The sequence below is a fragment of the Manis javanica genome, chromosome 13, assembly GCF_040802235.1.
Source record: "Manis javanica isolate MJ-LG chromosome 13, MJ_LKY, whole genome shotgun sequence".
Taxonomy (NCBI): domain Eukaryota; kingdom Metazoa; phylum Chordata; class Mammalia; order Pholidota; family Manidae; genus Manis; species Manis javanica.
The window spans coordinates 90630833-90647287 of NC_133168.1; the positions used below are offsets into that span (position 1 = coordinate 90630833).

General features: G+C 47.4%; 1 protein-coding gene across 1 annotated transcript; it reads left to right on the forward strand.

Annotated features, from left to right (window-relative positions):
• Nucleotides 1-9316: 9316 nt before the first annotated feature.
• On the forward strand, nt 9317-16324 carry PGLYRP2 (peptidoglycan recognition protein 2). Its single transcript, XM_017679004.3, has 6 exons — nt 9317-9406; nt 9949-10159; nt 11280-12365; nt 13104-13314; nt 13937-14234; nt 15123-16324. Exons 2-6 carry the CDS (start codon nt 10069-10071, stop codon nt 15210-15212), a joined length of 1776 nt encoding a protein of 591 aa, XP_017534493.3. The 5' UTR covers nt 9317-9406; nt 9949-10068; the 3' UTR covers nt 15213-16324.
• Nucleotides 16325-16455: the final 131 nt, after the last annotated feature.

A 16455-nucleotide genomic window follows, 5' to 3' on the forward strand; every position in this document is an offset into this window, starting at 1 on the left:
GGAACAAATTTAAGTTGGAGATTAAATCATTAAGAAATTCCATATCTGAAATGAAACATACAATGGAAGGATTGAAAAGCAGGTTAGATGTAGTAGAAGAGATGGTAAATGAAATAGAAATTAGAGAAGAGGAATACAAAGAAGCTGAGGTCCAGAGAGAAAAAAAAATCTTTTAAGAATGAAAGAACATTGAGAGAACCGTATGACCAATCCAAACAGAACGATATTCAGATTATAGGGGTACCAGAAGAAGAAGAGAGAGAAAAAGGGACAGAAAGTGTCAGTGAGGAGGTAATTGCTGGAAACTTCCCAAATCTGGGGAAGGATATAGTCTCTCAAGCCATGGAGGTGCACAGATCTCCCAACACAAGGGAGCCAAGGAAGACAACATCAAGACATATAATAATTAAAATGACAAAGATCAAGGTTAAAGACAGACTTTTAAAAGCAGCTAGAGAGAGAAAAAGATCACATACAAAGGAAAACCCATCAGGTTATCATCAGACTTCTCAACAGAAACCTGATAGGCCAGAAGGGAGTGGCAGGATATATTTAATGCAATGAAGCAAAAGGGCCTTGAACCAAGAATACTATACCAGGCAAGGTCATCATTTAAATTTGAAGGAGGGATTAAACAATTTTCAGGTAACAAAATGTTGAGAGAATTTACCTCCCACAAACCACCTCTACAGTGCATTTTGGAGAGACTCCTATAGATGGAAGTATTCCTAAGGCTAAATAGATGTGACCCAAGGGATAGACAAAGAGTACAGAGTATGATTCATGACATACAAAGAATAGAGGAGGAAGAAAAAGAAGGGGGAAAAAAAAGAACCTTTAGGTTGTGTTTGTAATAGCACATGAAGTGAGTTAAATTAGACTGTTAGATAGTAAGGGAATTACCCTTGAACCTTTGGTAACCATGAATCTAAAGCCTGCAATGGCAATAAGTACATACCTACGATAATCAACCTTAATGTAAATAGACTGAATGCACCAATCAAAAGACACAGAGGCACTGAATGGATAAAAGAACAAGACCCATCTATATGCTGGCTACGAGAGACTCACTTCAAACCCAAAGACATACACAGACTAAAAGTCAAGAGATGGAAAAAGATATTTCATGCAACTAACAGGGAGAAAAAAGTAGGGATTGCAGTACTTGTGTATCAGACAAAATAGACTTCAAAACAAAGAAAGTAAAAAGAGATAAAGAAGGACAATACATAATGATAAAAGGCTCAGTTCAACAAGAGGATATAACTATTATAAATATATATGCACCCAACACAGGATCACCTACATATGTGAAACAAATACTAACAGAATTAAAGAGGGAAATAGAATGCAATACATTCATTTTAGGAGACTTCAACACTCCACTCACTCCAAAGGACATATCAACCAGACAGAAAATAACTAAAGAGACAGAGGCACTGAACAACATATTAGAACAGATGGACCTAACAGACATCTACAGAACGCTCCATCCAAAAGCAACAGGATACACATTCTTCTCAAGTGCACATGGAACATTTTCAAGAATAGATCATATACTAGGCCACAAAAAAAACCTCAGTAAATTCAGAAAGATTGAAATTGTACCAACCAGCTTCTCAGATCACAAAGGTATAAAACTAGAAATAAATTACACAAAGAAAATGAAAAGGCTCACAAACACATGGAGGCTTAACAACATGCTCCTAAATAATCAATGGATCAATGACCAAATAAAAACAGAGATCAAGCAATATATGGAGACAAATGACAACAGTAATTCAACAACACAAAAATCTGTGGGACGTAGCCAAGGCCATGCTAAGAGGGAAATATACTGCAATACAGGCCTACCTCAGGAAAGAAGAACAATCCCAAATAAGCAGTCTAAACTCACAATTAATGAAACTAGAAAAGGAAGAACAAATGAGCCCCAAAGTCAGTAGAAGGAGGGACATAATAAAGATTAAATCAGAAATAAATAAAAATGAGAAGAATAAAACAATAGAGAGAATCAATGAAAGCAGGAGCTGGTTCTTTGAGAAAATAAGCAAAATAGATAAACCTCTAGCCAGACCTATCAAGAAAAAAAAGAGAGTCTACACACATAAACAGAATCAGAAATGAGAAAGGAAAAATCACTCCGGACACCACAGAAATACAAAGAATTATGAGAGAATACTATGAAAATTTATATGCTAACAAACTGGATAACCTAGAAGAAATGGACAACTTTCTAGAAAAATACAACCTTCCAAGGCTGACCCAGGAAGAAACAAAATCTGAATAGACCAATTACCAGCAAGGAAATTGAATTGGTAATCAAAAAACTACGTAAGAACAAAACCCCTGGATCAGATGGTTTCACCACTGAATTTTATCAAACATTTAGTGAAGACCTAATACCCATCCTCCTTTAAGTTTTCCAAAAAGTAAGAGAGGAGGGAATACTCCCAAACTCATTCTATGGGGCAAAAATAACTCTAATACCAAAACCAGGCAAAGACACCACAAAAAAGAAAATTACAGACCAATATCCCTGATGAACATAGATGCAAAAATACTCAACAAATTATTAGCAAACCGAATTGAAAAATACATCAAAAAGATCATACACCATGACCAAGTGGGATTCATCCCAGGGATGCAAGGATGGTACAACATTCGAAAATCCATCAACATCATCCACCACATCAACAAAAAGAAGGACACACATGATCATCTCCATAGATGCTGAAAAAGCATTTGGCAAAATTCAACATTCATTCATGATAAAAACTCTCAAGAAAATGGGTATAGAGTGCAAGTACCTCAACATAATAAAGGTCATATATGACAAACCCACAGCCAACATTATACTTAACAGTGAGAAGCTGAAAGCTTTTCCTTTAAGATCGTGAACAAGACAAGGATGCCCACCCTCCCCACTTTTATTCAACATAGTACTGGAGGTCCTCACCACGGCAATCAGACAACACAAAGAAATACAAGGCATCCAGATTGGTAAGGAAGAAGTCAAACTGTCCCTGTTTGCAGATGACATGATATTATACATAAAAAACCCTCAAGAATCTACTCCAAAACTACTAGATCTAATATCTGAATTCAGCAAAGTTGCAGGATACAAAATTAATACACAGAAATCTGGTACATTCCTATACACTAATGATGAACTAGCAGAAAGAGAAATCAGGAAAACAATTCCATTCACAATAGCATCAAAAAGAATAAAATACCTAGGAATAAACCTAACCAAGGAAGTGAAAGACCTACTATACCCTAAAAACTACAAGACACTCTTAACAGAAATTAAAAAGGACACTAAAAAATGAAAACTCATCCCATGCTCTTGGCTAGGAAGAATTAATATTCTCAAAATGGCCATACTGCCCAAAGCAATCTACAGATTCAATGCAATCCCTATCAAATTACCAACAGCATTCTTCAACAAACTGGAACAAATAGTTCTAAAATTCATGTGTAACCACCAAAGACCCCGAATAGCCAAAGCAATCCTGAGAAGGAAGAATAAAGTGGGGGGGGATCTCACTCCCCAACTTCAAGCTCTACTACAAAGCCACAGTAATCAAGACAATTTGGTACTGGCACAAGAACAGAGCCACAGACCAATGGAAAAGAATAGAGTCTCCAGACATTAACCCAAACATATATGGTCAATTAATATACGATAAAGGGGCCATGGACGTGCAATGGGGAAATGACAGTCTCTTCAACAGCTGGTGTTGGCAAAACTGGACAGCTACATGCAAGAGAATGAAACTGGATTATTGTCTAACCGCATACACAAAAGTAAATTCGAAATGGATCAAAGACCTGAATGTAAGTCATGAAACCATAAAACTCTTAGAAAAAAACAGAGGCAAAAATCTCTTAGACATAAACACGAGCGATTTCTTCATGAACATATCTCTCCGGGCAAGGGAAACAAAAGCAAAAATGAACAAGTGGGACTATATCAAGCTGAAAAGCTTCTGTACAGCAAAGGAAACCATCAATAGAACAAAAAGGCATCCTACAGTCTGGGAGAATATATTCATAAATGACAGATCCAACAAAGGGTTGACATCCAAAATATATAAAGAGCTCATGCACCTCCTCAAACAAAAAGCAAATAATCCAATTAAAAAATGGGCAGAGCCACTGTCCCCACTGTTATTCAACATAGTACTGGAGGTCCTAGCCATGGCAATTAGACAAAACAAAGAAATACAAGGAATCCAGTTTGGTAAAGAAGAAGTCAAACTGTCACTATTTGCAGATGACATGATATTGAACATAAAAAACCCTAAAGACTCCACTCTGAAACTACTAGAGCTAATATCAGAATTTAGCAAAGTTGCAGGATACAAAATTAACACACAGAAATCTGTGGCTTTCCTATACACTAACAATAAACTAATATATAGAAAGAGAAATCAGGAAAACAATTCCATTCACAATAGCATCAAAAAGAATAATACCTAGGAATAAACTTAACCAAGGAAGTGAAAGACCTATACCTTGAAAACTATAAGACACTCTTAAGAGAAATTAAAGTGGACACTAACAAATGGAAACTCATCCCATGCTCCTGGCTAGGAAGAATTAATATCGTCAAAATGGCCATCCTGCCCAAAGCAATATACAGATTCGATGCAATCCCTATCAAACTACCAACAGCATTCTTCAACAAACTGGAACAAATAGTTCAAAAATTCATATGGAAACACCAAAAACCCTGAATAGCTAAAGCAATCCTGAGAAGGAAGAATAAAGTGGGGGGGGATCTCACTCCCCAACTTCAAGCTCTACTACAAAGCCACAGTAATCAAGACAATTTGGTACTGGCACAAGAACAGAGCCACAGACCAATGGAACAGAATAGAGACTCCAAACATTAACCCAAACAAATATTCGATAAAGGGGCCATGGACGTACAATGGGGAAATGACAGTCTCTTCAACAGATGGTGCTGGCAAAACTGGACAGCTACATGTAAGAGAATGAAACTGGATCATTGTCTAACCCCATACACAAAAGTAAATTCGAAATGGATCAAAGACTTGAATGTAAGTCATGAAACCATAAAACTCTTAGAAAAAAACAGAGGCAAAAATCTCTTAGACATAAACATGAATGACCTCTTCTTGAACATATCTCCCTGGGAAAGGGAAACAAAAGCAAAAATGAACAAATGGGACTCTATCAAGCTGAAAAGCTTCTGTACAGCAAAGTACACCATCAATAGAACAAAAAGGTATCCTACAGTATGGGAGAACATATTCATAAATGACAGATCTGATAAAGGGTTGACATCCAAAATACATAAAGAGCTCACACACCTCAACAAACAAAACGCAAATAATCCAATTAAAAAATGGGCAGAGAAGCTGAATAGACAGTTCTCTAAAGAAGAAATTCAGATAGCCAACAGACACATGAAAAGATGCTCCACATCGCTTGTCATCAGAGAAATGCAAATTATAAATCACAATGAGATATCATCTCACACCAGTAAGGATGGCTACCATCCAAAAGACAAACAGCAACAAATGTTGGCGAGGCTGTGGAGAAAGGGGAACCCTCCTACACTGCTGGTGGGAATGTAAATTAGTTCAACCATTGTGGAAAGCAGTATGGAGGTTCCTCAAAATGCTCAAAATAGAAATACCATTTGACCCAGGAATTCCACTTCTAGGAATTTACCCCAAGAATGCAGCACTCCAGTTTGAAAAAGACAGATGCAACCCTATGTTTATCGCTGCACTATTTACAATAGCCAAGATATGGAAACAACCTAAATGTCCATCAGTAGATGAATGGATAAAGAAGATGTGGTACATATACACAATGGAATATTATTCAGCCATAAGAAAAAAAACAAATCCTACCATTCGCAACAACATGGGTGGAGCTAGAGGGTATTATGCTCAGTGAAATAAGCCAGGCAGAGAAAGACAAGTACCAAATGATTATGTGGAGTATAAGAACAAAAGAAAACTGAAGGAACAAAACAGCAGCAGAAGCACAGAACCCAAGAATGGACTAATAGTTACCAAAGGAAAAGGGACTGGAGAGGATGGGTGGGAAGGGAGGGATAACGGTGGGAAAAAAAGAAAGGGGGCATCACAATTAGCATGTATAGTGTGGGGGGCACAGGGAGGTCTGTGCAACACAGAGAAGACAAGTAGTGATTTTACAGCATCTTACTATGTTGATGGACAGTGACTGTGAATGGGGATGTCGGGGGGACTTGGTGAAGGGGGGAGCCTAGTAAACATAATGTTCTTCATGTAATTGTAGATTAATGATACCAAAATAAAATTTTAAATAAATAAATAAAATTTAAAAAAATAAAAATAAAAAATGGGCAGAGGAGCTGAATAGACACTTCTCCAAAGAAGAAATTCAGATGGCCAGCAGACACATGAAAAGATGCTCCACATTGCTAGTCACCAGAGAAATGCAAATTAAAACCACAATGAGATATCACCTCACACCAGTTAGGATGACCACCATCCAAAAGACAAACAACAACAAATGTTGATGAGGTTGTGAAGAAAGAGGAACCCTCCTACACTGCTGGTGGGAATGTAAATTAGTTCAACCATTGTGGAAAGCAGTATGGAGGTCCCTCAAAAAGCTCAAAATAGAAATACCATTTGACCCAGGAATTCCACTCCTAGGAATTTACCCTAAGAATGCAGGAGCCCAGTTTGAGAAAGATATATGCACCCCTATGTTTATTGCAGCATTATTTACAATAGCCAAGAAATAGAAGCAACCTAAGTGTCCATCAGTAGGTGAATGGATAAAGAAGAGGTGGTACATATGCACAATGGAATATTATTCAGCCATAAGAAGAAAATAAATCCTACCATTTGCAACAACATGGATGGAACTAGAGGGTATTATGCTCAGTGAAGTAAGCCAAGGGGAGAAAGACAAGTATCAAATGATTTAACTCATTTGTGGAGCTTAAGAACAAAGAAAAAACTTAAGGAACAAAACAGCAGCAGACTCACAGAACCCAAGAATGGACTGACAGTTATCAAAGGGAAAGGAATTGGTGGGGGCGGGTGGGAAGGGAGGGATAAGGGGGAAAATGGGGCATTACGATTAGCTCACATCATGTAGCAGGAGGGGGACATGGGGAGGACAGTACAGCACAGAGAAGACGAGGAATGATTCTATGGCATCTTACTACACTGATGGACAGTGACTGTAATGGGGTATGTGGTGGGGACTTGATCATAGTGGGAGTCTAGTAACCATAATGTTGTCCAAGTAATTGTACATTAATGATATCAGAAGGAAAAAAAATGTTGATCAGACAGCTGGCCCATAGGCTGTAGTTTGCCATCTTCTGCTCTACACCATCTCTTAACAAAACCCAGAACTGGATAAAAGAGAAATGCAGGCATATAAAATCTTAGCTCAAAGCCCCACATACAGCAGTTATTATGATTGTAAGGATCTTCATTATATTATCATTCTCCTACCCAAATAAATATTATTCTTTGACCTTGGCCTCAAGCTCAGCTTAGCCCCAGGTTCCTTTCCCTCTGGCCTATGGCCCTGATCCCAGCCTCAATTCAGATGCAGGGCCCAGGGCTCTGCCTGTCTGTGCCAGTGTTCCCTCCTTAAGAGCTGCCCCCAAGCCCTGGACAGGGACAACTCTCCTGAGACCCCTGATCTGTCTGCAGCCTGGAGGGCCATTGACCTGCCATGGCAGGTAGGCATCATGAGGCGAGAGGGAAGCAGAGACCAGAGGCGAGAGGTGGGGGTGTGAGTCACCACGGGAACCCCAGCCTTTCTGCTGCCTCCCAGGCACCCAGCCCAGGTGCCTATGTGTATGTCTCAGAGCCCGACCCCAAGCTGACCCCACATCCTCAATCAGGCCTTTTGTGCTCTCAGCAATCCCTCCCTGCCACCCACCTGGTTCCTGGACTATGCTGAGCATCCCGAAAGGATTCAACATCTCCTAGTGTGGGGGAGACAACCAGACAGAAAAACTGCCAGCCCTAAAATGGACCAATCTGGGTCACAGGGAGGAATCTCGGGCTAGGGAGCCAGGGTGGGGAAATGGGGCAGGCAGGGGTAATAAGGAAGCCTTCCTGGAGGAAGGGTCCTACCTCAGAAGGTCACAATCCCAGACAAACCCCAAGGGACACACTGGCCAACCATGACATGCCCCTGGCTCGCACTCAACCCAAGCCTCTGACGCCAACTCCAAGCTTTAAAAGAGAATCGAGGCTGCCTGCCTGGTGGGCCCATGTATCCCTGAATGGGAGGCTGTTCTGCAGCCAGTCTGCAGACACGTGGTCATAATTACTCTGACCTTGACCCAGCTACAGAAGAGTGGAGACATGCACGGGACTTGGAGCCCTCTCCTGGTTCTTGCTATGACTTTGGACAAGTTATTTAACCTCTCCGAGCTCACCTTCCTGCTGGGTAAACTGGCCATAAATGGATGGGTAAATAAAACCTCAAGGGTCTCCCACATCTGGGATCAGTGGCAGAATCATGCGACAAACCCAGGGTCCCTAATGCTGAGTCAAGATCCCTCCCAGACTAGGTGGACACTACGTGGAAATCTCATGTGACCACCACCCCTCAGCATCCCAGGGACTCCCCGCTGGAAGACTCGGGGCTGGGACTAGCACAAGGCAAGCAAGCACAGAGAAGAATCAGAATTCCTGGTTTTTCCTTTCACCTCTGGCTCCAGAATGTCTCAGCATAGCACCATTTCTGATCCTATCCTGATCTAAAATGATATTTTGTTACAGTGGGCTTTTCTGCATTCACTTTGGTCTTTTAAACCATTACACTGAAATTTTCCTCATCTGGATGACTGAGATTTTTAGCTCTTCCTTAAGCTTTTCACCCAAGGCAAATGCTTCATTCTGCTCTCCTTACTCCTTGCCCCAGACAGACACATACCCCACATCCTCCATGTGGTTCTACTAGGCAGCGCCCCGTCCCCAAATCCTCAGAAACAACACAGAGGAGAGGATTTCCTGGGGAATTGCCCCCATGCATTCCCTCCTCTAGCACCTTACTCCCTGAGCCCCCACTGTGTGCTGGGCAATGCTGAATCCCCAGAAAGAGAACCCTTGACATCTGAGCAGGCTCCCCAGGGAATCCCAGACCTAGCTCAGCCTGGGCATTTCCAGGCCCGCCCAGGGCCTGCCCTGAGCTTAATCCCCAGCCTGGTGGGTCTCCTGGAAACTCCCCGGACTGGTTTCGTGGTGGGTGGCTCACAGGGAAGCAATTTACACTGCAGCCCCAACCACACTTCTTAGCCCATCCTACCTGCAGGTGGAATAAAGGGGAGGCGGGCTCACTTCTGCAGGACTCAGCACAGGCTCCAGGGAAGAGGAAGGGCCCCTCCCCGCCAACACAGGTGAGCCCAGAAGACAGCTCCTGAGACAAAGCCATGATCCCGAACACCCCCACCCAATCCTTTCCTTCAGCAGTCTCCAGTAGATTGGGATCGGAACCCCAGATGACGAGGGCAACATCTCCTGATCCTGGTAGGCTCAGAGCAGGCAAAAACAATGCCCAGGCGCTGCAGCTGTCCTCTGCCTGAGCCTGAAGTACTGACCAAAAAGATGGCCAGAGACAGTGCCAGCCTCAGCCTTGCCTCTCACCCCTCCCCCAGTGCAGCACCCAAGAGTCCCCCCTGGTGGCCGCAGCAGCTGCAGGGCGATCACTATAGGAAGAGGGTAGGGCTTGCTGGAGGGGCCGCAGTCTATCTCTATTGAGAATGAGCAGTTTCTTGGAGTGTGAGCTACCTGGCCTCCAGGCACCTCCTGGGATGAGCCAGGCTTACTGACCCTTGACCTCATCCTGAGAGGGACAGATAGGATGGGGGAGCCCCAGAGTCCCAGATGACCTAGACCCAGGGTACTCTGTCCCTACAACCCTGCTCTTTCCCGCCCACAGCTCAGCAAAGGGCAGCCTGGTCATTCACCGCTGGACTTTGACCGTAACCCAAAACACTGCGTAGTTCTCCATGCCTGCCTCTTTCCAGCTCTGACGAGATCTCCACTAAGGTCACTGGATATGTCCCCCAGAAGCTGGAATCTCATGATGGGGGCCCACAGTGTCCTCTGGATCCTGCTCGGATTGCTGCTGTGGCTGGAACCAGGAACAGGTGGGTCAGAAGTCAAAGGTCTGGGGACTTGCAAGATGCCCAGTTCTACAAAAATGTACTGCTGACCCCTTTTTGTCTAGCCCTGTACAGGATGAGGCTGGAGACCCCAGAGGTTCCAGTCTCAAGGAACCTCCAGTCTGGAGACCCAGATGCTCCCAGTCCCATAGAGTCAGGGCAGGAGTTGGGGGAAGGACATGGGGCCAGAAGAGCGGAAATCAGGAAGGCTTCCTGGAGGAGGGGCATAGGTCTAGGACAGGAAGGAGGAGAATTTTACTTGGTGGAGAAGCAGGAAAGGGTGTTTTAGGTAAAGAGAACGAAGTTATACAAGAATTATGGTGTGGAATGTCTGGAGAAGAACCTGTATTCTAGACAATGGAGTGTAAGGATTAAGACTTCCTGAGTTCAAACACTGCCTCTGCTACTTTCTGGCTGTGTGACCTTTGGCTGCTGTTTTAACCTCTCTGTGTGCACAGGGTCATTGTGAAGATTAAATGGGTTAAGTTATGTAAGTCACCTACAGTGGTGCATGGCACATAGTAAATGTTTAATAAATGTTAGTTTTATTCAACAACCCACCCCACCTCTGAGTTCCAGGTTCAGCCACTAACATTGTCCTCATAAGGCACAGGTCCACCCTCTCCTCCCTTGAGCATCCTTAGAATTGTTTTCCCTCTAAAATTCCCCAAATTCCTATTCATTATGAAAAACTGTCCATCTTTCCCTCAAAATACCTGGGGACTCTGTCCACTTCTGTCCATTCCAGCGCCACAGCCCTGGCTTTGGCCACCTTCATTGCTTACCTGCACACCGTCTCTCCTTCTCTACTCTAGCCCCCCAAAAATCCTTTCTTCACAGCCAAAGGAGCAATATTAGACTGCCAACTTGGCTATGTCTTTCCCCTGCTCGTGAATCTGCCATGGCTCCCCAGTGCTCACTGGCAGTCTAATTCCTTAGCCTATTGTCTGTACCTCATTTTTTCATCTACACAAGGATAGTGTTGGGAGTCACAGGGTTGTCTAATGAACAACTGGAAGGCATTGAGAAGATGGGGAAGCAGCAGGGGATGCTCAGGAATGGGGGAACTGGGCCACTGAGCTAATGCCATCCCTCTTCCCAACAGCAACCCTGCCCCTGCTCATGGACTCTGTCATCCATGCCCTGGCTGAGCTCGAGCAGAAGGCACCAGTCACCAATGCCAGCCACACTGCTTCTGCATGGCTGCTGTCAGCCCAGGATTCTGGCCCCCATGATCCCCTCCATCACTTCCTGCTGGAGAGGGGGCATCTCAAGGTCACAGAGCTGAATCCCCCACAACTGACCCCAGAGCTCCAAGGCCTGGCAGAGATGGTGGTCCAACATCGTGTGCAGGGTGGGCAGGAATACGGGGTGGTGCTGACCCCTGATGGCTCAACTGTGGCTGTCAAGCCTCTCCTAGTGGGGTTGGAGGCAGGGCTACAGGGGCACAGGGTTGTGAACCTGCCCTTGGACAGCTCAGTCACCCCTCCAAACGTTGGAACCGTGGTCCCTGAGGTAAAAGTCACACCCCCAGACCTCAGTGATGCCTCTCCAGAGGTCACCTCTGCAAATGTTGAAGCCATGTCTCCGAATGTTAGAACCACAGATCTAGAGGCAGGAGCCACTTTTCCAGATGTTAGACCTGGCTCTGCAGATGTCCAAACCTCCTTGCCAGATGCCAAAGACACATCCCCAACCACTGTGGACAGCCTCCTGGCGGTCAGCCTTGCCAGGGACCTGGGCCTCACCTTCCTCCAGGGCCCCCAGACACGGAGCCACCCAGGCCTGGGAACTGAGGGCTGCTGGGACCAGCTCTCTGCTCCCCAGACCTTCACACTCCTGGATCCCAAGGCCTCACCACTCACTGCAGCCTTCCTCAATGGTGCCCTGGATGGGGCCCTCCTTGGAGATTACCTGAGCCGGGCCCCTGGGCCCCTGCCACCCCTCAGCCACCTGCTGAGCCAGTACTATGGAGCTGGGGTGGCTGGAGACCCAGGGCTTCGAAGTAACTTCCGACGGCAAAACGGAGCTGTTCTGACTTCGGCTCCCACCCTGACCCAGCAGGTGTGGGGGGCCCTTATCCTGCTACAGACGCTGGAGCCAGCACACCCTCAGCTACAGGGCATGAGCCAAGATCAGCTGGTGAAGGTGGCCACCCATGCTGCCAAGGAGTTTATTGAAGCCTTCTTGGGTGAGAAGGACCCTACCCACTGTGACCAACCCTCTGATTGATGCGCTCTCAGCCACATGGGGCCAGGGGGGGCCAGGCTGGGGGATCAGCGCAGCTGCACAGGAGAGGGAAGCTTAGATTTGGGTCTTGAGGGATGAATGGAGAATTCAACCAACCAAAAAGGAAAAAGAAAAAAAGGAAGAAGGCATTGCAGGAGGTGGACGCAGGACATGCAGAGACACAGCGGTTCTAATGGAAGTCCAGCCAGCTGCTCCTGTGCAACTTCCATTAGGCAACTTGCTTCGCTTCTCTGAACCTCGTTTTCAGTGAAGTTGGGTAAATCATTGCCGCCTCTTCCATCTGTTGCAAGGTTTAAGATGAAGCGTGTAAAACAAGTAGCTGACTATAGAAGTTCAATAAATGTGGGCTGAGATTCCTCTTTACTCAGCCTGGCTGCCCCTCCCTAGGCTCAGAGCAGGGCCAGCTGGAGTGTTGGGTCCTGGGTTGTAAATGGCCTTGAAGTCTGAGCTAAACTTCTTGGGGTTTATCCTGAAGGCGATGGGAGTCACAGGATATTCCAACAGGAGGCTTAGATTTAGTGAAGTTAGATCTTAATGGGGGCCAGTGTGGTGTGAGATTGAGCTGTCCCCAAATCTGGGAGGAGGCTGGAGGGATGGTCCACATATGCCCCCTAATGGTGGGTGCAAGTGGCAGAAGGGTGAATTGGCCGATCTCAGCCCTGGACCTTCTTCCCCGCAGGGTGCCCGGCCATCCACCCTCGTTGCCGCTGGGGCGCCGCACCTTACCGGGGCCTCCCGACGCCTCTGCAGCTGCCTCTCGGGTTCTTATATGTGCATCACACGTACGTGCCTGCGCCACCCTGCACCGACTTCGCGCGCTGTGCCGCGGATATGCGCTCTATGCAGCGCTTCCACCAGGACACGCGCGGCTGGGAAGACATAGGCTACAGGTAGTGGGGGCTCGGAGGGGCGGGAGCGGGGCTGACGTTGCGAGGCGGAGCCGGGTGGGCGGAGCCTGATGGGAGAGGCGTGGTTTGGGCCGGAGCAAAATTGGCAAGAGCTAGGGATTGGAGGTGGGTGGAGCCAAGATGCAGAGTGGGCGTGGCCTAAACTACGGTCTGGGCCTCCACAAGGACTCGAAATGGCTCCACGATGGGACTTTTGTGTCGAGTTGGAATTAGGAAAGAAGGTGGTGGAGGCGGGGCCTGAGAGAGGAATTGGACCTGTGATAGGGGCTGGATCCGGGACGGGGTTAGTGATGGGATCTGACCTTAGACAGAAAAAGGCTCTGAATTGGGCAGGAGCTGTCCTTGGGACAATGCGGAGGGGGCTAGGTAGAAAGGGGCGTGGCCAATGCTGAGGGGCAGGTCCAGAGAAAAGGAAGGTTTTCTGGGGTGGCCCTTGGTGAGGGAGGGAGTGGGCCGAAGGTGCACCAGGCCGAGCCAGCGAGCCGCAGGCCGGACTTGGGATACGCGTGGCCGCTGACGCAGGTGCCCAGCTAGGGCAGGGGGCAGGCGAAGGGCAGAACCTCCCTCGCGCCGCGTGCTGCCTGCTTTCCCCTCTCCTCTGCAGTTTCGTGGTGGGTTCAGACGGCTACGTGTACGAGGGCCGGGGCTGGCACTGGGTGGGCGCGCACACACGCGGCCACAACTCCCGCGGCTTCGGCGTGGCCATCGTGGGCAACTACACGGCGGGGCTGCCCACCGAGGCGGCGTTGCGCACCTTGCACGACCTGCTCCCGCGCTGCGCGGTGCGCGCAGGCCTCCTGAAGCCAGACTATGCACTGCTGGGCCACCGCCAGCTCGTGCACACTGACTGCCCTGGTGACGCGCTCTTCAACCTGCTGCGCACCTGGCCGCGCTTCGCCACGGTGAGTCCTGTCATCCTTACTACCTCCGCCTGCCTGCTACACAAGCTGGACGCGGGCCCTGACCCCTGCCTGTCTGACCAACGTGGGCAGGCCTCTGACCCCCTTCTGTAACCCCTATGCCCACACAGCCTCAGCCAGGCCCCTAGTCTCCCTTGCACCCCGTCTATTCAGGCAACCGAGGCCCAAACTTAAGCCTTTCTGCTTGCAACATCCCCTACCCCCAGGACCCCCGACCCCTACACAACCTCAGCCCAGCCCCTGACCTAGCCAGCTTGTCCTTACCCAACCCCCAACACCTCCTCCCTCCCAGCCAAGGTATGGACCCTGCCCCTGCCCTCACAACTTCAGCCTGGCCTGTGTAACCTATAGCCAAGTTAACTCTTCGGCCTTTCTTCATCTTAGTCCACGAACCTTGGCCTCACCCCTGTCTCCTACCCAGAGGCCCTCAATCTACACAACACTAACCAAGCCTATGATCCTCCATAGCCCATGACTCTGCCTGCATAACCTTTGTCCAGCCCCTAACCCTGTGTTGCAATCCTCCTTCCAGATAATGTCAGCCCTGAGGTTGCTTGCTCGGCTCCAACCTCCCTGACCCCTGAGGACAACTCTTACGCTGGAGCAGTACAGGCCCAGCCAGCACAACCTTGGCCCAATAATCCCACCCCAACCCCTGACCTCAATTATAGAACGCCTCTATACTCACACCTGCACAGTGCCCTGCTACCTGCACACTGCACTTTATTTCCTTAAGCTGGCCTGCAGTTGGCATTATACCCACTTGCTCACTCTGGGTCCCTGTCCCCTCCCCTATCCGAATTCCCTCCATGAAGAGGGCAGACCCAGCTCCACCAACTGCCAAGCATCACACTCCCTTGCTTTTTCTAGAGTGTGAAGCCAAGGACTGCCAGGAGGGCCTCCAGGAGATCCAAGAGGAAGCCATCCCCAGTGATCCTGCCAGTCACAGACCTCCAGTAAAGGGATCATCGAAAGAAAGCCTGTATCTACATATCATTTCTTTTTGCACGCATTGTCTTGTTTGGTTTGCCCAGAAGCAGCCCTTGAGACAAGCCTTCCAGTGCGAGTACTTTGTTTGGGAGGTGATCCCAGGACATATCAGCTGGAGAATCAGGAAGAAAGGCAGGGATGGGAGGGAGTCAGGAAAGGGTGCTTTATCAAGCAGGTTGGCTCTGGGACACATGGCACTCAATTTCTCTGGAGACCTCTGGAGAAAAGCATAGGACACACACCTCAGAGTCATCCCACCCAAGGGGTGAGAGAGCTGGGGTGTTGATACTCCAACTCTGATGGTCACCAGTTGAGGGCTGCTGTCAGGGAAGTGTTAATTCTCTGGGACTTTTGAGCTGCTTGTTTGCATGGTGAACTCCATCTGTCAGAGAAAGTCCCCCAGCAAAACATGCAGGGAGTTGGAAGTGGGGCCCCTAGGCAGTGAAGTGGTAAAGGCTCGGGATTTGGTGGAACATGGGGAGACTCTCCATGTGTGTGCAGTCAGTGGACTGAGTGTGGTGTGAATGGGGTGGGCAGAGCTAAGGTATATACACCGGCATGAACACATCTAGCTCCAGGAGAGGGGTCTTTGGTCTGATCCTTCTCAGGACGGGTTATAGAATTGCAAGGCCCAATGCAAAATGAAAGTGCAGGGCCCCTGTTCAACAATCAAGAACTTCAAGAGTATTAAATCAAGTGCAGCATGGAGCCCTTCTGAGCATGGGATCCTGGGTGCACGCACAGGCCACATATCCATACCATGGTCCTACCCACCCCACCCTGTGCATTCTGGTCATCCTTGCCTTTGAACAAACTATTCCTTCTACCTGGCATTCCTGGTTTTTCCAGCTCAAAGAGCATCCCTACTGCTCAGCCTCTGCTCCGGTCTGTCTATTTTCTTCCAAGTCCTTGCCTGCTAGAAATGTCCTGCTTTATATTCAGCATCTGTTTCCCTCCCTGGACTCTGAGCTTCAGAAATGCAGGAACCAAGCTTGTTTAGCTCCCCATGGCTTCTCCAGCACCTAACACGGAGTAGGCCCTCGGGAAACACTTGTTGAATAAACAAAAGCTCCTGTAATGAACCTTCTGAAACTGATGTTTTCATCATATTGTACAAATAAGGAAACCGAGGCTCGGAGAGAGGAAGTGAATTGCCTGAAATCGCACAGCGAGAGAAGAACCAGCTGGCACTCAAACCTGCTCCTGGGCCAGG

Bases quoted from the DNA above. Each gene is read 5' to 3' on its own strand.
- PGLYRP2 (XM_017679004.3), top strand. From the start codon at position 10,069: ATGTCCCCCAGAAGCTGGAATCTCATGATGGGGGCCCACAGTGTCCTC. The intron at 12,366-13,103 runs GTGAGAAGGACC...TCTTCCCCGCAG, and splicing joins GTTTATTGAAGCCTTCTTGG to GGTGCCCGGCCATCCACCCT. The intron at 14,235-15,122 runs GTGAGTCCTGTC...TGCTTTTTCTAG, and splicing joins CCTGGCCGCGCTTCGCCACG to AGTGTGAAGCCAAGGACTGC.